The sequence below is a fragment of the Carassius carassius genome, chromosome 32, assembly GCF_963082965.1.
Source record: "Carassius carassius chromosome 32, fCarCar2.1, whole genome shotgun sequence".
Taxonomy (NCBI): Eukaryota; Metazoa; Chordata; class Actinopteri; order Cypriniformes; family Cyprinidae; genus Carassius; species Carassius carassius.
In genome coordinates, this window is record NC_081786.1 from 21,292,482 (window position 1) to 21,319,343 (window position 26,862).

General features: G+C 37.4%; 1 protein-coding gene and 1 long non-coding RNA gene across 5 annotated transcripts in view; both read right to left on the reverse strand.

The window, feature by feature from the left end:
- Window positions 1–1,201: 1,201 nt before the first annotated feature.
- LOC132113276 (uncharacterized) lies at window positions 1,202–1,694 on the reverse strand. The gene is made up of 2 exons (XR_009425131.1): window positions 1,621–1,694; window positions 1,202–1,541 (listed from the first exon to the last, which is right to left on the reverse strand). It is a non-coding gene; the product is annotated as an uncharacterized LOC132113276 (long non-coding RNA).
- A 7,047-nt stretch (window positions 1,695–8,741) lies between these two features.
- Window positions 8,742–26,862, reverse strand: part of kif26ab (kinesin family member 26Ab) — a 92,068-nt gene continuing 73,947 nt past the window's right edge. For all 4 annotated transcript variants that reach the window (XM_059520727.1, XM_059520728.1, XM_059520729.1 and 1 more), the window contains 10 exons: window positions 24,223–24,432; window positions 21,935–22,028; window positions 20,716–20,978; window positions 18,610–18,793; window positions 17,157–17,316; window positions 16,728–16,890; window positions 13,069–16,372; window positions 12,449–12,639; window positions 11,131–11,281; window positions 8,742–11,025 (listed from right to left, as the gene is read on the reverse strand). In XM_059520727.1, coding sequence (XP_059376710.1) covers window positions 10,847–11,025; window positions 11,131–11,281; window positions 12,449–12,639; window positions 13,069–16,372; window positions 16,728–16,890; window positions 17,157–17,316; window positions 18,610–18,793; window positions 20,716–20,978; window positions 21,935–22,028; window positions 24,223–24,432 — 4,899 coding nt within the window. In that variant the 3' untranslated portion in view covers window positions 8,742–10,846. The remainder of the gene's footprint in view (window positions 11,026–11,130; window positions 11,282–12,448; window positions 12,640–13,068; window positions 16,373–16,727; window positions 16,891–17,156; window positions 17,317–18,609; window positions 18,794–20,715; window positions 20,979–21,934; window positions 22,029–24,222; window positions 24,433–26,862) is intronic.

Genomic DNA, 26,862 nt, shown 5'->3' on the forward strand with positions numbered 1-26,862 from the left:
TAATGGAGAGCAGACTGTGAGGAAGAAAATACAGTTACCCTGTAGCTGAGATTCCATTTAAAGAATTTTCCCTCTACTTCTAGTCAAACATCAAAGCAATGAATGTTATAATTCACTCATAATTACTAAAATGTAATTGTTTGTTAGTTTTGCCCTCCAACTTGAAAATTGGTCTGTGAAGAGACTAATTCATAGCGGAAGACTGACAGATGGATTAAAGCTTGTGTACTATGGTTTATCCCAAAGTACATCTTTTTAACAATGGTCCCAGGACGCAAAGCTGGTTATCCCAGCAAGTAAAGGCCATGTCATCAGCAACAACAGCATTAATCAGTTCTGCTTGGCTATGGGAGGGGGGGGGGGGGGGGGGACTACACGACCTTGACTCCCTGTTGATTTTCCTGTTGTCACCATTACATTAAAGCAGTTTAACATGCTTGAAGAATAAACACCCAACAAAAATGGTGAAAGGTGTTTCCCCCCCAACCACACACACACCCACACACACCACCTCACCAGATCCAGCTCCTCGCTCGATTCCCTCGGCACCTTTCCGGCTCACTGAAGTGGGAAGAAACAAGGGTGCCACTTTGAGATCATAGAGCCCCCAGCCCACCAGATGGCAAGGCCAGTCCGCTCAATGAAACTTTATTGGGGAGATGGCCATACGAGGTGAATAAACATCCATGGACAGGCTAATTAAAAGGGTCTTTTTCATTATAGAAGTCCATCTGTTTGTAGCGCAAGCCCAGTGGGTCTAAGCTTCTTGTAAGGAAATTCACACTAGCTACAATTAAATCCCTGTATTAGATGGTTGATTATTTTGGTTGGGATTAGTGATTTACATATACATATTTTTATTCAGCAAGAACGCATTAAATTGATCAAAAGTGACAGCAAAGTTAATCTGTCTTGTTCACCTTAAACATGATTACACTGTAAAAATCAGAAGGAATTCTTCTTTGAATAGTCCCTGACTTTGACTCATACGACAGATTAAAACTGAAATTTCCAAACAGAATTTTAATGCATATGTTTCATAATACTATGAAAAAAGACAGAGAGCACTGAGGACGTGCCTTAAACAGCATGCCAGAGTCATTAAAATGCAAGACATATACACAGTAAATTCTGCCATCACAGTTGGCTGTTTCGGCCAACTACTTTCCTTTTATGCAAACAATTTAATAAAAAAAAAAAATTCTTTCACCACAAGACACTCCAGCTTTGAAATTGACATTTCCCAAATGGCCAGACCTACAAACACTGCATTCTGCATAACAAACCAAGTGCAGTTGTCTGATTCTAATCTCAAGTGCTGCGATCGACTGCATTCCAAACACTGATTATAGTGCGGTCATGTGTGTGGTCTGAAGGAGGAAGATGCTGCAGAGGAAAGCTCTAGCTGTTGTTCAGCAACTGCAGTGTGAAGGTTAGCATGTTTCACAGCATATGGGATTCATGGGTGTATATGACAACATAAACACACAAATCCAAATCCAGGAGCCTAAATCATCATAATGTCTGTTATGGTTGATGTTCTGAAATTCAAAATATAAACAGCCTGTTCATAAAGCATAAATTCACAAAAAATAAAAAAATCTGTCTTCATTTACTCACCCTTATGCCATTCCAAACCCATGACAGTATTTTATTAAAAGGAAATGGCACATGCTAAGCATTTTTCAAGCTTGTCTTTGAGAAAAACATGTTTACTTGCTGCTGCTGCTGTTGCTGCTGCTGCTTCTTCTTCTGCTTCTTCTACACACCAACATAAAACATGCATTTCTGCTATCTACATGCCTGGAGTGTGAAACACTGAATGGCGTACATTGGACGCCATAATTTCTTATTGTAGTTTTTATGGCTGTTGGCATTCAACAAAAGGAGGGTCAGAAGCAAGATAATCCCTTAGAATCAGATGCATTGTATCTGTTAAAACTGTAAAATTTTCTTAAATTTCAGGGTGCTTTTCTCCAAAATCTATCTGGGGACTTGGACAATGATCTGTGTGTTTCAATAACTTATTATATGTTAATATACCAAATTACTAAAATCTGTAGAATCCCTTTAGTATAGGGACCAATTCTCACTATAATCTAATTATTAGCATGCGTATTAACATATTGGCTGTTTATTAGTAGCCTACTTATAAAGTTCATATTCTGCATGACCATATTCTACATGCCTTATCCTTCCCAATTCCTAAACTTAACAACTACCATACTAACTATTATTAGGCAGCAAATTGGGAGTTTATTGAGGCAAAATTCATAGTTAATGGTTTGTTAATATCTAGAATTGGACCATAAAATAAAATGTGCCCAAATCGGTTTTTTGCCTTAATATTATGGCCGAAAACTAATTATGAGGTTCTTTGCTAAACAATAGAGGAGCATAATAAAGCTATGAGGATGTTGGCTTCAGGTTTGATGGGTTATAAGGCATTGGGTGAGCCTAATTAGCACAATCCTCTCTCTCGGTGGTCGATCTAAGGGTCACCTCTCTCTGAAATCTCCTCCAGCAGCGAGACTGTCTGACTGTATGCAGTAGCTCGGTTGGGGGGTGAGAACAGAGAAAGGATAATGAAGAGGATATACCAGCCTGGCCGAATGCTGCCAGGTTGCTGTCAGTCTGGATCAGACCTGTGTCTGCCACACATCTCTATTATGCTGAGATTCTGAGTAGCAGCTGGAATAACGTTAGCTTGCCAACTGAGCTGACAGGTCCACATCCATCCACACAAAGCCCATGCCACACTCGACAGACACATTTAAGCTAACAGTGCATTAATAGTTAACTTAAGGGATTGTTTTCTCCAATATTAAAAAAGTTAAATCAACTTCACATTGCTCAAAACTACAACTAGTACAGAGTGTCATATGTCTTCTGAAGTCGGTTTGTGCAATGTCTGTTGGGTCAATTACATGATGCTCTTTTTGAGATCTAGTATTTGTTCAAAAATACATTTAAAATGCAAATCATACATCCAGTGATTTGAATACACCTCTTCTTTGATGATCATTTGATTGAATTTAAATTTGTTTTGATAATTTTGTTGAGTCAAAAATATCAGGGTGATAAAATCTATAATATTATAAAGCTGATTCAAATAATAAATTCTTGAAAAGAGAACAGTTTAGCATAATTGTTTATTTTTTATTTATTTTCATTTTAAATCAAACAAGCAAACAAACAATTATTTTAATAAAACTCTTTCACTGCTTATATATATAAAAAAAAAAAATAAAAAAAAATAATAATAAAATAAAAAATAAAATAAATAAAAATCTTCCACCAACTCAAATTCATGTGGTGCAGCCAACCTACCAAACACTAAATAAAAACATACATACATGCATGCAAACATGAATAAATACTGGAAATGATTTCAAAGAAAGGTTTCTAGGTTAATAAGTCTCTTAAAATATAAGCTATTTCTCTTAAAATATCAATACTTGACCATTTTATGACAAGACAAGGTCAGTTCAGGTTGTGAAATGTCATGGTGTGACTCCACAAAAACATATATCATGTTTAGGAATTAACAATTCATGAGCTTTGTTAATTAAGTATGTAAGTAAGCAAGCAAGTAAGTTAATAAATAAAAACTTTCTCCTTAAAATATCTATTCAAAAGGCTTTTTTGAAAACAATAAGTATGTACACATGCATTCAAGATGTAAAGAACATTTTGTTAAGACATTCAAATGTTAACTTATTCCAAACCACTTGGCACCATTATGAATTCAAAGAGTACATTGCTAAGAACTTGGAAATAGATTTTAAATAGATTTTTTCCATTTTATTTTAACATGGGCACTTTTATATGTCATTTATCCCTCTAAAGCCTTAAAATAGTTAAAGATATACAAAATAAGCACTCTTCGTTTGTCTTCTTTTGTGGTGTTGAGCAAACTGTGATGTGACTGTATGCAAACACCGAAGTTCTCATATAAACACAACATATTTGGAATAATATGAAGTGTGTATTTAAAAATGACATGACAGTGTTTAGATGATGACAGATGATGATACTACTTTGATTTAATTAACATACATTCCAAAATCATGTTTGCCCATGTGATATATTTTTTCATTTGAATGCTTTGGAAAGTCTCCAGTGTAACCATGATTTCCATCATAAGACAGCACCATACATGAGAGCACCACATTCATAGTCCCATGAGAAGGCTCAGCTTAAAGCAGTGGGCAGGACTGACCCACTGGACAATGATATGTGTATTAGTTAGTGTCTGTCAATAGTTACAGCACCCCTGAAGCAACCCTAGGCAGGGTGAGGCATGTGCGAGCACTAAATCTAACCCACACACTCGTGTAGTTTAAGGTCTCTTTCTGAACCAGCTTGTTTTAATTACTTAGAGTAAGTGGCAGCATTTGGCTGAGTTTATTGCTCTTCTTAAAAGAGCAGGCCCCTGCTTTAGAACACGAACTCTGCCTGATTGCAAAGCTGTAAATCCCTACTCTTGCTGCTCCTCTAACAAAGCCCGGGCCGGCTGCTGTACCCCTTGACTGGAGGGCACTCATAAATTTGCTTTTATTTTTCCAACTTGCAGAGACAATGGGTGGCACAAACAATCCCACGGTATCAAAGGCCGAAAAAAACTGTCTAAGCTTCCATGTAGAAGAGGAAAGTACGGACAAGGAATCATAGCCTATACTATAATGTAAATGAACACATTTTATTTTATTTCGTGATACTTAAAAATATACAAACAAAAATATTGTTACATTTTATATGTGTCCTTGCTACAGTAATAAGTAATAGTGATTGATAACATGTGGTTACTATAGATTAATTTTCTTTCATTTAGTTGCTTATATTTATCCATAATTTACTGTTATTACTATAGTGAGTATAGTAAACATATTATAGTAAGTACCGTGTAACAAAGACACTTTAAAAAGTGTTAAAATACAACTTTATATTGTAGTTGTAGAACGTTGAAATGTAACTTAATTTTATAACTTTTGGATCATCTATTCTGACAAATCGTTTCAATCTACTTGACCCAATAAACATAAAAGTCAAAAAGCATTAAAAGTCAAGGTGTGGAAGATAACTTTTAGGATTGAAGTGTAAATACTGCTCTGGCTAAATTAATCTATGAACCTGTCCTGTCAGGTGTAAACCAAAATAAATTATAGAGGGCATGATAATGTTTTCCTCGATCTACCTAAGCAATATAGGGATTGGTTCAGTACCCTCACAAATCAACTGTGCGTTTTTATGGGAGTGACCGACTGAGAGACCCTGTGTCATTAAGGTGCTGAAGGTTCTACTCATTAGAAATGACAAGAGGAAATAAATCTAACAATCACTTACTCTTGGTCTGTGCACTCAGTATTGCTGGGAGCACCAATAATGTTTCCCGCTTGGAGACGACCCTTCATAACTTACATAAACACTCTTAAAATAAAGTAATATATATATTTTTTTTAATTACATTAAAATACAAGATAACAGTGCTTCAATCAAAATGCGTACTGTATACTAAGTCTAAAGTTATGCAAAAAAGCTTTGTGTTAGAAACCAACCCATACTTATGTAATTATTGAATTATAATATTCTCCTCTGTAATAACGTTCAAATAATTGCATTTAGTTACAAGAGACAAGGATCTATGCTAGATGAAAGGTAAGTAAATGATTATCTAATTAAAAAGTATGGGGTAATATAGTAAGCAGTAAAATAGCAAATCTAGACAGGTGGAGCTGGGGTATGTGGAGGGTTTCAGCAATCTTTAAAGCAATCTTTCTGGAGTTTTATGAAAGAGCAAGATATATATTCTGGTAAGATTTATCAAGAAATTGTTGTTTTTGAGAAATATTTAGTAGTCATTATATTCCTGATTTTTTCCAGGCTTCAAAGGCACAATAATATATATTGGAATGCTTCTGTACTGCTGTGATTTCTCCCGAACTCTCTCATCACATTGCTGTCATGTTCTATCACCTGCAGGAGCATCCAGAGGTTCAAATGGCCTTTTGAAACCATACACTCAGCAGTGTCTCCCTACAGCAGCTCCAGAATGTCTCCGTGGTAACGGGTCCACTTCTGATAGGAAGAGTGCAGGAGCTGTGGCCCTTTCTAAAAGCTGAGATCTCTTCGAGAGAGCTGGAAGGGTTTGAGGGTTTGAAATGCTAACACACACACACAAACCAGAGAAGTTGGCTTCATAAGTTAATAATGCATGAGCATGAATAGGTATAAACTCAACAGGAAATATGAATGTGGCATGAATGTGACAAATGTGATTTCTGCTATCTTCAGGGTGCTGTCATCTAGTACCCTGCCAAAATTGATATATATATATCTTTTGTTCACATACAAACTAGGGTATATTTATGCACACATCTATGGCTGTGTGTGTGTTTGTGTGTGTGTGTGTGTGTGTGTGTCTATGTGTGTGCTGTTGAGGTTTGTAGGCACAGTTTCTCAGCATATACAGTATATATTTTGTGGCTGTCCCTTTTAAACTTGCATCAGATCCCCACATTTCCAGCAACATACTAATGCATGAATATGAATGTAATTTAAGTTTTACTATCTAGAATATCTTTTTTCATAATCACATTACTGCAAACTCTATGATCACATTTGTATAGATACTATTCTGTATTATGTGCTACATTAATAAGATGAAAACCATTTCTAGTTCACACAGACTTCAAATAGATTAATGACAACTCTCAGAACAGTTTTAGCATGTAAATGAATATGACAGTATTAATGTGTTTGATCTTGGCAGACTACATCTGTTACACACTGCTGCTGCAGCAAATCAAGTATAGACATGCTACTGTCAATAGATACATAGATAGACTGCAGTGAGCATATCAGATATGTTGCCACTGCATAAATACACAAACATAAATCTGTCAGACAGGATAGGATCTAGATAGGTGAAACTCGGGGAGGTGGAAGGTTTCAGAGGCTCTTAAAAGCACACCTTTAAAAACAAGTCCATATGACTAGTACACCATATTCCAAATCTAAAACCATATGATAACTTTAAGTATTGAAGTATATAATTTCTATAAGTAAGTATTCAGGTTTGGAAAGATTTCAGGGTGAAGAAATGAATAATAATAATATACAGAAACATAACAGAAATATAATATTAAACACATAAGCAATCCTCTGGTAAAATGCCCAGAACCTATGTATGTAGTCCTATTGTCACTCCCAGTTATGGTGATTATGCCAGTAATAAATGACACAAAAATAGGAAATGGTATCCCAGAATAGATTGTGTGTACATTTTAATCATTGTCATTGGATGGATTTGGCACTCTTTCCTACTGTCAAAAAGCACTCAGGGCCAGCTAGGCTTAAGGCTACAGATTTGATTAGTGATACAGTGACCAGCTGCTGCAACACAATAGCCAAATCATTACTGCGGCTTTCAGTGAAATGAAGACGGAAAGGCTAGGGGAATTATAGGGCCAGGGAGATGTCAACATATGTACAACATAACTAGCTAGCATTAGCATGCTGTGCAGCTTGGTTAAAGACCTGCGTTTTATTTTAAATAATGGCCTTGTGTATTTTGGATGTGCTGTGTGTACTGAAAAAACCTGAACCATACACAACCTCTTTGTAGAAGAAAGCCAAAGTGTTATCTTAGATTGTTAGGTTGATAAATTGCAAGACGTGAGCTGTGTATTTATCAGTAATCACCCCAATGGACAGGTAAATGTGTGTTTGTGCATGTGTGCTTAATTGTGTGTGCGTTTGTGTGTACGCCCAATCAAATAGACTGCTCGTGTGTGAAAATCAGAGCAGATGGCAACGCAACAGGATGACGAGGTGACAGGACCGTGTTGAATGCATGTGCATGTGTTTTTTTGTGAATCTGCGCTGTGCTGGTTTGCCGACACAGCTCATCGCCTTCTATATTTCTCTCCAACACCTGTGGATTGCTGACATATTCTTCATTCTTTATATAGTACTTGCTGTGTTTACCAAGATGGATAAACTTAACTAGAATGATTGATTTATAAACTAGAATTCCACTGTGTTTATAATAGCAGCTTGGTATTGGATGAAATTTCAACTTTGTGTTTATTAATACTGGACAGACAAAATATTTACGATTTCATAAGGCACGATAGATAAAAATGGAACTACAGTTCTGGCACATATATTAGAAACTAAACTAGTTTATGATCACTTTTTTAGCCATATGTTTGTCCTTGACATTTTTTAAAGGCATTTTCAATAACACAAGTGTTCTTTATTTACAAACAAAATAGTGGATGCTTTGCTGACATGACAATTTTACTAAATATATTCAGACACCAAAATCTGCACTGGTTGTTTTAGAAGGTTTGACAGTCACGCTGTTTTGCGATGTGTCCCAAAATATTGTCCAATCAGTGATGAAAATACAAACCTGATAGCAAAGCAATAGACCTCACTAAAAAGACTGCAATCATATATTTATGTACATGTAATAGTACTGCAAATGAATATATCATATACAAATATAATTTTCATATTAATGTTACTGATGTTTGCAGATTTTACAAATATTAATGCTAATTCTAACCCGCAACACCCTAGAATGTGCATGTTCTGAAGAGTTTCTTGGAATTTTCTTCAGAAAACACAAATTAGCCTGTTACCAACCCCCTCTTTTTTATGAACACACAAATCTAAATAATGAAATAAATATTCATAAAATATCTGTAGGAAAAATTGGACAGACCAAGACATATAAGAAGGACATTTTTATTCACAAGAAAACAGTGTTATCCCAAGCTGCCATATAATACATTTATACAGAGGGTCAGAAAATTCTTTACAAAATCAAAAAGGTTAGAAAATATGATTTGATATGAAACATGACGCAACATACACGGTCAGCTTTCGTTCAAAAAAGTTTCCGTTTAGTGTCAGTTAATTCCATGTACTTAAAGTATAGTGAATGCCAGCATAATCATTACAAAATTCAAAGAAAAAAAGAATACAGTTCAGAAGAAAAAAAGTTTAGAAAAAAATATAAATCTCATGCAGCATCTTGAAACAGGGCCTGAGAGTATGTTTATAAAGGTAAATAAATCCAAGAAAAGGTTTTGAGATCCTTAACCTCAGTGTCGAATGAGATCTAAAGCTCATTCACAGCCTTTTGACAGACAAATAACAGGAAAGTAATTCTGGCAGCTACGTTAAAACACTGAATCACTTTCACCAGTAAATTCCATGATGCCATTAGAGAAAAGCAGGTGGTCTTTTACAGCAGTTATTAAACAGCACATTGAGTGCTGAAAAACACTGTTTATACAGTATGTCCTGTAAAGGCTAGCCTATGAGACGGTCATTTTCTGAGGTTGTCTGTTTAAGACCATGATTGCATGGATGCATAGTACTAAGGCTTGGATTGACATCCACAGTGGAGACTGTCATGGACTGGACCGTAATAAAAGTTAGTGGTATATGGACTGTCAAGATTTTAATATCATAATCAATGTTCCTCCTTTATCTACAAAAAGTGTGTATTAATAGTATTAAATATGCCATTGAGCAAGCCACAGTGTTTAAAATCTCATAAGATGTTTTTTATGGTTACCTTTAAGATGCTATTGTCAGAATGGGTATGGAAAAGAGTCCTTCCTGTACCGCACAAATGTCACCTCACCCCTCTTTAATCACACCCACAGCTCTTTAAATGCAACACACTCTGTGTCCACAGAGAAAGGCTGAGCTAGACAAGTCAGGTTACACTGATGAATGCCCTTTGCCAAAGTGTCTATTCAAAGTAAACAAGAACAAGAGGCCAATCTGCATTTTAATAGATAACGCCACTCTAGCAACACGCATCCATCACAAGCATAACAATGACACTGACTTGCATGAATTTATGCGATAAGTACAAATAGCAATGCTTGAGATTTTACATTCTTGGAGATTTTTTTGTGTTATTAATTCAAATGTTTTAACGTACATTCAACATGACTAAGCAAACGTAGTACCAGTTCAAATCACCTATATGATTTTCTGTGAAATAAACATGTTTAAGTCAGATATGTATCAATCTTTAGTCTGACTGGAAGAGTCAAGGCAACCAAACCAAACACGTTTATTAAAACTGGCTTGCATCACATATGACTGTCCATAGCTGTGATACCATGTTCCTTAAACAGACATGATTTGAAAAGTAGAAAAAACACTCAGACAGAAAACTGCAAATACAACATAAGGCTCAAAAGGTTTAATATCAATATGCTGACAGAGGTGATAGTTCAGGAGGCAAAGGCAAAGCACGGAAAGTCATCTTATTGCTCTCCTTTCGCACCCAAAATGATATTTCACACACTGTATGATCATATAAATACACTATACAATGCAATAAAACAGAAAAAAATATGGTTCGGCTTGGGTATGCTGGTCATAGCACTAGCACCAGTAGAAAAAATAATGATTGACAACAAATGTACAAAACAGTCATATGAAAAAGGCACTTCGTGGTGTGGCTGAATAACTCTTCGGTAAGTGAGAATGATTATTTTCTTTCCTTGTGTAAGGAAATGCGTCAAACACATCAAAGCTGGTTGGCTATCCATTTGAGTAAGTCTATTCCATGTTTGTTATGAGGCACTGCATATAACCAGAACAGTTTTCTCTTCTCCAGAAGATAAGTTCCTACTTCATGCAGAATTCAGTGTGCCATCCTATTAGAAAGATCATTCTTTGATCCATTTGTGTATCCTCGGAACTGCCGGACCGGCTGCTACATTTAATTATCTTTCCTTTCAGACATCCAGTGTCCTGCCTTCCTCCATTTCTTTGTCACTGTCCATAATATCACCACATTCTGTTCTTAAACCTCTACTTCTCGTGGTCCTTCTTGCACTTCAGATGCTACTCGGATGTCGAAGCAGGTCACCATCATGACGCGGGACTTGCATAGGTTTACGCAATATTCCAGTTCAGCCGTAGCCTGCTCCAATGCCTCCAAGTACTCTTGTGACTCCTGATCCAAATCCTCATCCACCTCAACTGCAAAACAAAACAGAACAGAGTTAAAACAAAGTAAGGGATTGAAAGCATTTAGCATGAACTTCAACAAGAAGCACTACAAAGCACTAAATATATAATACTTACACTCTCCAATCCACTTGCTGGGATCCATCATTAATCTAGACTTTGTGTCCTCCAGCTCTTCTTTCAGAGTCTCATGCTTGGCTCTGAGATCTCTGATTTGCTGCTGCCGTTTCTCAAGAACTTTTAAGTTAGTGTTAAAATACATCAGGCCCTGTGGGCAGAAGATTGGCATAATGGTTAAAGTGACAGTTTCATAAAATAACGATTATCTGGCTTATCTGGATTGACTAGAAGAAAAATGTGGTACAATGCTTGTCCCTAAAATTCCTTACTGACTGTTACATTTTCTGCACAAAGGAAGAATGTGTTACAGGACTATAATAACACTATGACATTTTCCAGGCATTGTATGGAAGAATAAAAGCTTCCTTGCGTTACAGTCTGGTTCATTTATACAATCAAGCTACATCCATGCCAGTTAATCAAAATACCTTCTTAACATCCTGAACTGACTGTTGAAATAAAGAGGAAAAGAATGTCTATACTAAGAAGTCAATAATACTATAATACCCCTATGCCTGGATAAATACTCCTGTCTATGCTATAATGCTATAGCATAATGCTATAGAAGACACATGCTTTGAGGTTAATCTCGTCCAATGCAATGCACCAATTGTTCTTAAAAAACACTGACAGACAAACTGAGGATTATCTTCTTGGATTCATACGAGAACATCACCCTGCTGATTTAATGAGAGAAAAGATAACATTCTTTTAACTACATAATTTTACTTCAACAGTTTTACACCATTTCTTTCTTACTGCTATGGTTGCTTTCTCCTGCCCAAACCAATTAATTCCAGATAGTTAATTGTATCACTCTAGTATTTCAAATGTAATCATTTTTAGTAAAAAAAACAAACAAACAAAAAAACAACCGTTTATCTCACTCCCTATTACTGGCAGGTTAATGCCCTACACTGTACATTATCTCAATACTTTTAATAAGAAGCAAAGGGCCAAAAGCTTAACTCAGTGTCTATAGTTTGAATATAATACATGAAGCATATTGCTGAGCTAATAATATTGTTCTTTATATATGAAAATCTATCTCAACCTAGATCAAAACAAATCTTTGGGAATGTAGTTGTGGACAAAATTGGTCTATGACATCGCAACTATGCACTGTGCAAACAAAGTTACAGATAGTTATTCATCTATGTATTATTCATGACATATTGCAACTTTCCATTGTATGATGCATAAGCAAGCATATATGATATGTTTTACATCGCCATGAAAATGGACAAAGGTTAAATATGAGTGCACTGAACCGGATCTTAGTTTCCAAAAAAACACCCAGACAACCCATTCTAACCTCATCTGTCTTTTCTTGTCTTCGCCGCTGAAGCCTCTCCACATCATCAATTTCATACACTTTGATCTCAAAAGGCTCTTTCAGTGGTCCGGACATAGGGGGAAGGTCCACCCACTGACCCGTGGTCCCAGGCTTCCCCAGGGAGGAGGTGTCCGGTAAGGGAGCTGGGATGAGACGCCTCCTCTGGAGGCCTGCTCCATGGAGAGACAAAGGAAATATGTTAGATAGAAAAGTAATTAGGGCACAGAAACAATACATGGATGGGTAAAGAAATAGCAAGCAAGTAAAAAATATATTGAGGAATAAGAAAATTCTAAGCTGTGCTAGTTATTTTTATGTGTATGAGGATGTAGCCTAGATGGAGATTCATATCACAACCTACTGACTTCATTGCATGTGATGTGCAGATGCACTGTATAAGCATTACCTGTGCTGTTTTCAGTAGGCGTATATTATTTATACAATAAAACTAATACAATTTCACCTGTTTCATAGTCGTTTTATGTTGGGTTCAGTGTTAGCTTGGTTCATGCTTGAGGGCCATTAAAAAAAAAAACTAAGAAAGGAATATGACTCTCAAAAACTTCAGGCCTTCATAGACAACAAGAGATGCTACTCACAATTTGACCTCTTCTTGGGTGCTTTGGAGCTTCTTGTGCGACCAGAGGAGGACATCCCACTCTCACTCATGGAGTCATGGGCTGAAGAAGCACTACCAGTAGCTTCACTATCACGAATCATGCTCTCATATCCACTGCTCCCTCCACTGTGGTAGAAGAGTGCAGTTCGTCCCATGGCAGGAGGCAACTCTCCACTTAAAACACTACTGTTATCACTTCCATGGCCACTGCTATAGCGTTGAGGTCTTCTTGGGGCTGTGATCTTACTATATGGGGATGGGAGAATGGGGATTGGGGTATGCTTGTCATCATTAAGGTTCACTCCGCTGTCGTTGCCACTGTCAGAATCACCTGAGCCCTTTGCATGTTTACCAGAAGGACTGGCCAAGGCCAACTCACTAACGCGACTGTTTGCTGCCCGCATTGCTTGCTTGGTACCCATTATTGTTCCTCTTGTGGATTTACCATTGGCTCCTACTGTTGCTCGAGGTAATGCAGTCTTTCCTGAAGGTGGAAGGTTGGCATTCCTTGTTGCAGGTGCCACAAGAGACTTAGTCGATGAGCTCAGAGATTTGGAGTTGCTTGCAGATAATGTACGAGCTTTATTTGCATTAATAGGTATTTGTCTTGCATTAAGGCTGCCTTTGACAATCCCACTTTTTACAGTGGTTACTGGGTTTATAAAAGAAGATGGAGAGGTAGCAATTGGGGAAGAGTTGGCAACAGGTGAACCAAACCTACCGACAGACTTGCTTGACTTGCTGTTGAGACTAGCACCACTGTTTTCTCGACTAAGAGCAGGTTTCGACCCCAAAGATGACAAACTATCACATCTGTCTAGAGATATCTGGCTCCCATAAAGCTGTCCTGTATCACCTCTAGCTCCTCTAGCTTTGAGACTAGAGGTTGCTTTTATCAAACTATGCTCTGACTTTAAGTTAGATGTTCTTAAACTATTTGAATTTCCTCTAGAGCTAAGATCAATATCATCCTCTAAACCTGTAGCCCTAGGTGCTAAAGACTTTCCTGCCTCATACACAGACTTTAAGGCACTTGGGGGAAACAGGATTTGATTCTTTTGATCCAAACTAGATTTGCGAACTGGAGGAGGAGGTGGTGATACATTACCAGGTTTAGACATACTATCATCTTGCTTGCTTGCCTTTCCACTTTTTCCTAAAGAGGAGAACTTTAAACTTCCTCCGGAGGAACCAATATCTTGAGCAAGCTTGACTTCAATGGATGAATGTATGACTGGAACTGTCCCGAGTGTTGTTGCACCTCGTCTGAGCTGTGGCATTTTGCTTGGGGACTCCATCTTCCTATTGTTATTGGATTTTTCACATCCATCCACTACTCTTTGGGATGGGTTTGACCCTAGTGTTCTGGGCAATCGAGGTACACTGTTGCTGCTTGTGCCTGCTTTTCTTGCAGGAATTCCACTTATTCCATTTTTAACCAGTCTGGATGAACCTGAATTAAAGGTTATAGAAGACTCCAATGAGCTATCTACTTGCCGCCATGGATCTGGTATGCAGTCTTCGCTTGGTGGCTCACGTCTCCAGTTGCTACTGCAGCTGCTTCCACTGATACTGCTACTCTGGGCTGTGGATGAGGTAGGTTTTAACTTCCTGGAAATACTACACTGGACAACTTGAGAACCTTGAAGAGACTTGGGATCTGATAAATTAATGGTATTTGCCTTTGCCAGTTTTGGTAAACTTTTGGCAGACTGTTGTGGGGCCTCTGGAGAGGATGGGCACTTGTTAAGAGAGATTTTTCCTGATATAGCACTGTCACTGTCTAAATCTGAGAAGCTACAGCCACTATCATTCAAAGAGTTTTTAGGTTCCTTTTGAGGGCTGCTTTGAAACATCCTAAGAGAATCAAGATAGAAACTGCTGTCTGGGCTGGTATGAGTACCTTGAGGGATAAAGACATTAACTGTTTGGGCACCTTCACTCTCCAGAGTACAGACACTTACTTCACTAAGCCATGAAGTAATAGAAGAACCATGGCTGCCAAGTGAAGTACATGCTTTCTCCTGTAATGGTGCCACCAGTTTAATGTTTGCCTCTGAGGTACCAGCATTACATGTATAGGCATCAAATTCATCATTGATACTGCTAATGATGCTTACTGGTCGTGATCCCGAGGCAAGGGCCTGTAGTGAGCAATCACTATTGAAACTCACAATACTGGAGGGCCTTCCATTGTCCACAATGTTGCCAATTGATAACTCTTCCACAAGAGTGAATACAAGCTCATCCTCACCATTTAGCTCCACTGGCTGTTTAAGGGTTACAGTTGTCCTTAATATGTCCTTCTCCATGCACCTTTCCCTAAGATTGGACCTCAATTCCCCTGAAGTCCTGGGATTAAGGTGATGGAACTTTACTGGTGAGTTCTCATTTGAATCACCTCTTTTTTGATGACTCATCCCAATTGGTGGTATCCTTGTGGCAGGCTTTTCTTCACTTTCACTACTAACCCTGACATAGTCTTTCTGTTGTGGTGGTGGGGGAGCAGGCTTGGGTAACTTTTTACTGAAAAAAACCTTTTCCCTAACCACAGGCTCTGAGTTTTGGGATACTGTTTCTGGAGTGCGTAGGAGCGTTCCATTATCTGACATTTGCACCTTTTCACCATCTGCACTTGTCCTATTCTCAGAGATGTCTCTGAGATCTTTGTCCGATGTGGCACTTTGCAACTTGGAATGTTCTAATTTTGATTTGTGTTTTGGACTGCCAGGCAGTTTACTGGCTACAGAAATCGACTTTTTGGATATGCTGTCCTGTGCTGATAAGAGCGCTTTGGTAGGAGTCTTGGGAGAAACTGAAATGCTGCCAGAACCTTCTTTCAACTTGGTTGCATCACGGTCCATTTTAGGGCTTGCAGAATTTCCTCCAGATTCTCCAACAAAGTCTGTAGGTTCCTCACTACCATCGATACATTCTAATCGCTCCTGAAGCTCAGCAAATGTGTTACATTTGAAGTGATCACGGTCAACTGGCCCTTCTTTCCCTCGTTGCTTGCGGTTAAGAGAGGGGATGATTGGAACAAAGGCTGGGGGTCCTTCGTTGTCACTGAGCTCTCGATCAGAGATGGCAGCACCACCAGGGCCAACATAAATTACAGTGTCACATGATTGCTCACTACTTGAAGAATAGTCAGGATCACTGAGGAATGATGGTAGATCTGGGTCAAGGGCCACAGTGCGAGGATGGAAGGGCCGCAGATGTGGTGGTCGACGGATCCTTCCTTCATCACAGGAACTCTCTCCTCCAGAGGAACTGGATGCATACTTGACCAAGACAAAGTATCATTAAATAAAACTCTGGAGCTAGTTTGAAATATTTATAACCATGTCACTAAAAAATGAACACAAGGACAATACATCAAGTGACTTTTGTTTATTTATTTTTTTAAAGTTTACTATTTTGTATCATAAAACTTATGATACTAAACTACAATCTCATTATAATTGTTGATGTTAATATGCACTAAGCATATTTCTATGTGGTTATTCATAGACAGTTTTGATTTAATGTAGTCTAAAACTGGATTTTTACTTGGATTTTTAAAATCAGCACTGATCCTCCAAATACAATATACAATTATTATAAGAATTCCTAAATTCTACTCAGTTAAAAGTTTACCTTTGATTTCTTTTTCCTCATACGATGGATTCGGGAGGCCAGCTGAATGGTGGTAAGAGATTCTGCATAATTGGCAGGGGAGTCAGAGATGTGGGCAATCATGGTTGTCCTACAGTTGATGTTCCCCAAGGAATCTCGCAGTAACATGGTGAGCTTGCTATCCCTGGAAAAATACATTTTCATTGTCAGCATAAACACAGGTTGATAAATTGTCATCAGAAAGTCAGCTGTTTACTTAAGTACTGAGGAAGCCTGGCCGTTAACTGTTCTCTATTTTCGGAATTATCATGTAATTATATTTATGCGAGTAATATTATTTAATTAGAAATCTTTATATAAAAAGATGCTAGAACCACACCTACACATTTGAAGCAACATGACCTATATTGATTTCTTATTATTTTGTGGCAAAAATGTACATTATCTTACCTGTATGGAACATGTTTAGCTCCATTGGCCAAAGCCAGTATCACATTTCCTAACGCAGTCAGAGACAGACACAGACCTCCTCCTGCATCCCTGCTCTTACAAAGCACCTTCTCACAGCTTCCCAAGTCAATCAGATGCAATCTGCTCCTACCACCAGACACTGGTGGGGGGGGAGAGAAAATGAGAGGTGATTCCTGGTGTCCCACACTACAACCTGTGCAAACATACTATCCTTCCCCAAATAAAAAATTATATCAGCTCTGATTTGATCTAGCAATTAACCTTCATTAACATTCATTGTATAAGTTAATTATAGCATAATCAAGGAAAAACAATAGCGTTTGTGAATATTTAGAGAGATAAAAGCCAATAAGCAAAAACAAATAGAAGAGTAAATGACAATTAGTTCATTCACAAAGCTCATTGCAAATAAAACTACTTACATTATGAAGTTTAATTCCAAAGTATTATGGTTGTAGACAAAGCAAACTTGACCGAACACAATAAATGAGCACAGTACAGATGATTACTTGAGAGGGCAATATCTCATTCTGCAAGGATAATTCCAGCTTAACCATCCTTGTAATGGAAGATACAAATACAGTGTCAACCCCACTCATTACCGATATCACTGAAAGTTTGAGACGCTGCCAGTGCAGTTATACCATGCTGACGACACTCCCACACTGAGGTAATGTCGGGGCAGAGTGAGGAGTGGCAAATAACATATATATTAATAAACATCCCCAGAGGAGACCTTCGGCTGACAAGACTGTGTGGGATTTATTCATGAGTAAGTTACCCAGCCCGTTTTGATTCAAAGACAGAACAAGCTGGCCTAGATAAACACTTATGCTCATTCTAAGCTCTAAATATATAGACAAGTAAAACACTATGATCTACTCATCTCTGCCCTGCAAAAATGTCTGCCATTCGTTGTTGTTGTTGTTTTTCTTTCTTTTTTGTTGTTGTTGTTTTTGTAAAAGTGGTTTAAAATCAGCAGGCTTGATGAAGCCATTTAAAGAAGCTTCCATGGCAATTTCACTGTTATGGGATGGTGACCAACACTGTATTTACCTATGCATATTTGCAGCATGATGGCACTGTGACAGGTACCTCTATACTATGATTAGAGCTGTTAGCTGCTCATGAATTATTACTATCTGTTAAAATTCCCATTACAGTTTAATGAAGTGGTCAAAGCAAACATGATTGATTTCCCTCCTACAATGATGGAGCGGGAGGCAAATTGAAGGGATTTTGGTAGCTCTCTGATTTGGCCTGTAATATTACAGCTATTACATTAATAAGCTTGAGATGTATTTTCCCTTTCACTGGGAAAATGAGGAGGAGGAGAAGGAATTAGACTAGACGGAGTATAATCGATTTAGCACACGCAGAGCCTTCAACAACGTGGCAGTATCATTTCACACAGTGCAAACACAAGACTTACTTCCACCCTTGCCGCTCTTCTCCATGCGGTACTGGTAGATGTGTAAGGTGAACAGCATGTGAGAATTGCGGCGGTCTTCCTCATCTGCGTCTGGCCGGTTGGTGCTACGTGCTGCGATGGCGGCATCAAGAAACAGAGCGGCCTTCTCTGCAGTGGGAGCCCTTAATTCACTCTGGTTCTGGAGCTACAACAAGGAGAGGATTATTAGATTCAAGGTATATATGGTTATATATGTTTTTAAGTTGTGGTGACAAAATTGTATTTTTGGCAATTCTGATAATCTTGTGGATTTTTCTGTAAAATACTCTCAATTCAGTTTAATTAAATTTAATTATCATGTAATTTTAAATTAAATATTACAGTATAAACAAACAGACGTTATTCAAGTCAAAAATATTATTTAACATGATTTCATTATGACTACATAAACCAACAACTGTAATTTTTTTAAAGGTCAGACCTGCTAGAAATAGAATCTTCAAGTGTCAACTCTAAACTGTACTTTTTTTATACCGTATTGTCATATGGCTTAGTTGACAGTGAAGGAAATCAAGATTACTGAGCCTCTTTACACAGTTCTAGACAATTAAATTGAGTCTCTGGGGCAATCAGAGAAACAAATACGTCCATAGAGGGAGAGGGATTAATGATGAAAGTGAGTGGTGGATAAAGAGGGCAAGAGGGCAGCATCTCTTGTCCCGCAAAAAGCCTGATGGAAAAAAGGGAATGAAACATCCGCACTGGTCATATTTATGGTCTTCTTCAAGGAAACAAGCAATTAGGCTGAATGGAATGGATCTTAGTTTCCTGCATGTTTTTCCATGATATTGCCGATATGCTTACTGACACAATCAGTTTTTTTCTTTTTTCTTTTTTTTTTTTTTACCAGCCATCAAAAGCATATTCCTTTAGAACAATAGTGGCTGCAGTGTTCGCTAACCTGCCTGTGGCCAACGAGCCACTCTAAAACTAAAGTGAGGAGAGAATGCTGTTCACACCCACTCTGTGAAGATTTGAACTTCACAGGCCTCTAGGCAGTCTTTGATGTGCTGCTTCATATGGACCCCCCAAAAAACAACATCTGATGCCAACACCTGGCAGCGCTACCCTCTACCTACCCCCAAACTCTACCTACCCCCTTCTGATATTTACCCCCTTCCATTAGAAGGTAAGGGGGAGGGTGAAACAGCACAGCAGCTCACCCAGATGGATCCTGATGGTGCACTGAGTAAAAAAAAACACCACAACATCAGGCCTTTAATTTGAGATTCAGTGATTAAGCTCAGCTAAAAGTGAGGGGTAACTAAAATCTATTAAAACTACTTAACTGATAGAACAAACATGATACAATGATCAACAGAGACGTGTAATGGGCATTTCTGGATAGTGAGTTTTGATCCCATTCCCCCTTGACTGACTGACTCTCTACTGTCTTACAATAGAAATATATTAAATATTAATTTATTGTATCCTTACTTAATATGACCCCACACTAGAATATTGAATATATTTGTGTTTATATATATATATATATATATATATATATAAATTGATTGATTGATTGATTGATTGATTGATTGACAGGAATTAATAATTTAATCAAGGATTTCATCAAGGATGTATAATACTTACCAGTCTAAACTAGAGATTCTACAAACTACATTTTGCAATATAAAACATACTTGAAAAAACTACAAGTACAATAATGTAACATCAATCACTGAAAAGCCTTAACTTAGCAATAACTGTTAATTTTCACTAACTTATCATTTCAATAATTTAATTTTTTAAAGTGTATGTTACGACCATGAACTGTAAAATAAGATGGACGGTGCGCCTTCGTAACATGAATCCCCATTTTTATCAAACATCAAATTATTAACTGAATCCAAACTTATTTTTTACTATTCTTTTTGGTTGGCTCATGTCCCATTCGTTTACATGGAGAAGGTTTCTGACCTATACTCCAAGGAAGTGATACAAATATTTTGGTTAAAACTTTCAGGACATGTGCGGCACACTTGGTAACTACATGACAAACAAGTCTGGGAGGGCTTTATCAGGAGAAAGAAGCTAATTTTGACAACTAGATGTGGTGTTTCTGACCTGTGTGCCGCAGATGGGGTCCTCACGTAGGTAAACACCAGGCGACTGGCCGTCCTGCAGACTTCCTGTAGGCACATCAGAAAGCAGGTCCTGCAGACTCTCGTCCTTGCCGTAGATTTCCACGGCTGACACCCGTACAGAGAACCGGGTGCCAGTCTTCTCCTTGCGCTCATTGATGAGCTTGAACAGCCAGGAGATGGCACATGGCGCAATGCCAAGGCTCTGCATGGAGCTGTCCATGCCAATCATGGTGTATGTCTTGCCTGGTGAGAGACAGACAGATAGAAAAGCTGCTGATTCTGGCAAGGTGATGAAGATGATGAGCACTCAATGAGTAAGTGTTTTAAGCACTGATATTTCTATCATTGATTTAATGAGATATCCCCCTTGGATAATTAATCACCAATCATAACACATTATTAGTACTTGAATAGCATCTGATGACAGTTTTAAACTGCTGATTCAAGGTCGTTGCACAACCAAGTCTTTTTATTCACACTCCTTTCCTATCGAAACTGTGTAAACATGATTAACACAACATGAGGGCATATTTATTTTTTTACGTGCTCAAATTTCAGACATGAATTTCGGACCTTAAGTCTGAATTCCGATTATTTATTTAATTAATTATTTTCTGATTTTTTTTTTCAGTTTTCACTGTACCCTTATAGATGCTTTGGCAAGGGGACATGGTAAAACAGAGCTGGCAATGGGAGAACGATAAAGGAAAATCCCTGCTTTATTTACCTTTAAATATTCAGTTTTATATGTCACATTAGCGATGTTAAATAAATGCTGTAGTTTAGAACATCCATTATACAAATAAAAAAATAGTGATGAATACTGTACTGAATACTTTAAAAGAGTCATAAATAATGCTTAAACGCTTAGACCGCATGTAGTAAATGATGCAGGAAACCATCGCAACATCTAACTAGCTTAATTGGCAATAGTGCAGAACACTGATGCAGTCTACTGTGGGGGTCAATAATTCAGCTTTTAATTACACTCTCTAGCCTCTGGTCTCTCATACAGACACACACACACACACACACACACACACACAATTAAATTCTCCACTCGTGCCCATTCTGAAAGACAAAAGCACTTTTTTTGACCTTGGGTTTTGATATTAGAGAATAAAGTGTCATTGCAAACTGTGGAACAAGATCAGTAGCTGTCATATTCAGTTAACTGCAAAGTATTAAGAATAACTTACCAACTTTGACATGACCAAAGCAGAAAATACACCCATCGGCTCCATTAACCACTGATTGAATAACTTCAGCCACTGTCCCTGAGCAAACTTCAGCCTGCGGAAAACAGTAAAATACTCATAACTTGTCTGGTATTATAGTAAGTTAACACAAGCATCATAGCAAGTCTGCTATATTAAATATATTAAGTCAATGGGGTACAAAATACTTATACATACATATATTTATATATAAACATATAAGCTATAAAAGCAAAAAGCATGTAGACATCGAAGATCATTTTAAAATGTGCTATGTTGCAGTTCCCAATACAGTATGTAAAATTAAGTATTTTTACTTTTTTTAAAGAGCACTATTATGTACTGAGGAAAATGTTTATTTTAAAGTCTAAATAACGGTGCACACCAGAGTCTTAATAAGAAATGTTCTGATGGTTTCGTAACATTCAGTTGAGCTGTGAAATGAGTAGACAGTACCTAATCTTTTCTTTGATCTGGTGATCATTAATTTATTCACTAGCAAAAGAAAACCACAGAAAGCACCAACAAGGCAGATCCTCATCACAGATTCATCAGACATGGGGGTTTTACACCGGCTGCACTGTGCGGCCATAATGCTACAATCTGTTCAACTAGCCCCAGTCCCTGGAGACAATTTGGAACTGCAGCAATTTTCTCCCATACATCATAACACACACACATTCTTACAAAAACAGGACAACAGCTCAGTGCTTTGCTAAGAAATATGTCCCAGCAGTCCCACTAAACCACACACACATTAGATTTGGAGGATTTACAGTTACATCACTTCAATGGCACTGAGCACTGAGACCTAAAAGCCTTCTGCTGGCCATGAGTAAAGGAACTCCTAATCGATAAGCTCCATAGATCTTTTCTTGTGCATGCGAGTTCTTCAACTGAAAATTCTATTACAGTTCGGTTCCTAAGCAAAGTAAATGGCTTTGCTGTCCTCTGTCCACATATGGAGCTGCATGCAGCTGAAAATGCAGCCTCAAAAGTAAATGATTTGGAACATTATAGGCAGCAACTCTAATAGTTTCTATAGCAGTGTTTGTTGTTAGCATGTTAAGCTAAGCTAACAACATGATACTTCATTAAGCATATAGCTAACACAAATAGGCTATTGTGTAAAATAGCAATTGTTTAATTATATTGAACTATTTATATCAATGTTTTTTTGGTACAGAATGAAATACTGAAGTACTGACAATCAACATAACTTTTCACATTTGAACCACAATTTTCTTTTCTATACTTGTCACAGAGCATACCTTAACCACAATGCATACTTTGCTTTCCCACGTACACTAAATTCAAGAGACCAAAAGAGTTTAATTTGTTTCCAATAACAACAAAGATGTCTGTGTTGACAAACATTTCCCTTTACAAAAATTTAACCATTGTTTTACTGTAGTAAAAGTGTAGTAACCATGTTTTTTTACGTATTGACCATTCGTATAACCACAGTTTTACTAAAAACACCATGTAATAATTTGTGTTTACCATGGTTTATTTGTGTTTATCATGGTTTAACCATGGTTCTTTGGTTTTATTTGTATTCAAACCATGGTTAATATTCAGAAGGGTTGTGTGTGGGGAAATAAGAGATACTTGCAACTTGAGTACAGAGACATTGTATCAGTCATAACTTGGACTAGGCTGAAACGTTTTATTGACGTGTTCTACTGACATAATGTCAAATGAAGTATATTTGATTGGTTATGAATTAGGATGTATACTTTGGGATTTTAAAATTTGGCCAAAATTATTTATATAAGACCTATGGTATCTTAGGTATCATATTTTGAAGCAGAAACTTATAATATCTGACTTTCTTATGGTCCTTTACACGAGTACTTCAAGTGACAACCTTATTAGTCTTGAAGTGGCATATCTGAATTGTTCACGCGTAATCATCTTCCAGTTTCTCAGTCTCCTAAAGTTCCTCTTCCCTATTTTTGTCCATTTGTTAACCACTTATCTTAAGATTGATGGCGCTGCAGCTTTGGAGGACAGATAATGAACTGTGAATGAGCTGCTAAATATGCGAGTATGGAATTCAAACTATTTTCTAAACTTAAAGAAACAGCTGTTGGGCTCATGAAGAATGGTGGTGTCCCAAAACAGGCCTTTTTACATTAAGCCCCTGCCCTGCAAAGAATGTGTGCGTGTGCTTCTCAAATATCTTTTTGACACTAACAAAATATTTTCACTTCAAACCTCAAAAGCAAATGCCAACAAAATGATAACATCTTCACAGCGGCTCTTACTTGAGAGGCATCTTGGGAAAAAACAGCGTCAAAGGCAAACATCTTTGGGGCGGGCAGAACTGCTCGTCTATGCACTGAGGTGGGCTGTGTATTGAGTGAGGGATCGTAGAGGGTCAGTTGTTTCTTTCGAGTGTCCACCTTCAGGAAGGACAGGGACTCGGATGAATCCACAATCCCCAGTGATGGACAGATCCGCATCATCACTTTAACCTGGAACAACAAAAAAAAATGCTATTGAAGCAGATAATTCCATTTACACTCTAATATAACATTGTAGGTGACATAAAGTTATTGATAAGTCTATGACAACAAAAAGTGTCAACTTTCAAAATTATTTTTATAAAAGCATCTGCCAAATTTATACAGTACATGTGATTGTAATGTAAAATGTCATTTGGTGTAACCATGAAGTAAAAAATAATTAAATATTTTCCTTATACCTTATGTAACCATGTAAGCGAACAATGCATTAATAATTGATAAAAAAACATTATTTTTGGTAAGTAATACCACATGACATTTGACAACCTAAACTATCAATAACCTTGTTATAAAAAGGTCAAAATATTTATACATTTTATGTTTTTCCCCACAAATGTTGGTTTCACCACATGACTTTGATTTAAGGAAAAGTATTAAAATATGAACTTTTTTCCCCAAAACATATAATAAAGTAATACAATTATACCAAAATTCTAAAGATTTATTTTTAAGATACACTTTTTATAGTTTTTTCCCCCATTCAATATGGTATATGGCAAGTTTTATTAATCTGTTATTTCCCCAAAAAAAGTTATAGAATGAAATGTAATTCAGAAATGTAAAACGTGCTAATCATAGCAGAGGTGTATTTAAGCCATTGTCCATATGACTTGTATTTTTTAAGTGTTAAAAAAAAAAAATAATAATAATATATATATATATATATATATATATATGTATAAGAAAGAAAGAAAGAAAGAAAGAAAGAAAGAAAGAAAGAAAGTTGTTTAATCATTAATCCTGTATATTTAAAAAATAAAACTAAAAATTTCCTTATGATTGGAGTAGCTGTTACTGTTTCAACAATAACTGATGTTATGAGTCAAACAGCTGAAATAGGAAGGGAACGTTCTGTCAAGGAAAAAGACAGAACGTATCATCACTGTTGACCACACACAGAGTAAACTAACAAAACCAGCCATTAACAAATAGACTGCCTGTAATACCACACATGGTCACGGTTTTTTCACAGAGCACTGCTAAGACCATTTGCAGCAAATACAGTAAAGCAAAAGAAACATACTGTAAGAGAACCTCATGCCCTTAATACAGCATTCAGAGCTGTACAAAGCCACAGTATTCCACGGGTGATTTGTAGCAGAGATATAATTACAACATTCGTGCTCCAGTGCTACGAAACAATGTCTGCACTGCTGATCCTATTCCACGGCACCCGGGGCCAAGCGGCATGCCTGCGTCACTGCGGAGGCCTGGCGTGAACTCCCCCTCACCGCTCCACAGGGGCCGATTAGACTGATGGACATGTGCACGTGGTGAACGAATTACGCCGGCCGTGACATTGGAAATAGGCTTCCATATATGACTGGCCCCCGAATGGGACCAGACACCAAAGAAATGTGGGTTTGGGTTGAACCGTTGAGTTTTACATTTGTTGGCAATTTGATACATAAGGAGACTTTGATCCCCCTAGAGTTGCTGCTGGCTTTACACCACCTAAATTCGGGTCTAGAAATTATATCCCACAAGTTTCTGAGGCAATCTGGACAGTAATTATCTTGATGTGTCAAAATCTACTGACAACTTGTGCTCTTTAAGTTTTGAGGCATCTACAATAGCTTTGTATGAGGAACAGAGAAAAATATAAAATCTAAAAAAAAAGTAAGAATGAGCATTCATTGTAAGTCAGACTAGGTGTGTTTCGTGTTAGTCAGACTGCCATCAGCGGCTTTGGGACCAATTAAGCATGTTAAATCATTGTTGGTGCCTGTTAGTGAGGGAGATCACTCTAATTGGCTGTTTAACTTAGTGAATAAGGGAACAAGAAAAGAAACAAAAAAGGGCTCACAATGAAGTCTCTTTTTTTTTATCTGCATCTTGTGTGATGAATTTCATCAAATCTGTCTTTGATGAGCAAGATTGGTGTAAAATTTATAAAGCAAAGTTTTGTTTTTATATGGTTAGTATATTTACAGTGATAGATCTTCCAGTTTCCATTTTTTTTAATACAGACTACTGCCACCTGCTGGTGTGGAGAGTTTTATCCTCTCACGCAGGTGCAGCATGTATACGCCAGTTGGCTATAGTCTTTGCGGTGTATTAATGCACAAATTTTGCTTTTGGGGCCTTAGTCATTTTTCACAAAAAAAAAAAAAAACATTTTTGAAAAACACTTCCTCATCATTCACTCAATCACATTTGCATCCATTCAAACTTGCATGTCACAACTGGTAATGAGACACGTGAGAACCAATGGCACCAAATTGACATCCGTAATGACATGTGAATGGTATTTCAGAGCTCCCCTGGAGCTATTTTCAACTTGTTCCTCATACAAATCTAACGCATGGTTTCTGAAGACTCGGAATAGAGTGCAAGAGTCATAAGATCCCCTTTGATGTTGTTTTTGTCATTTTTTTG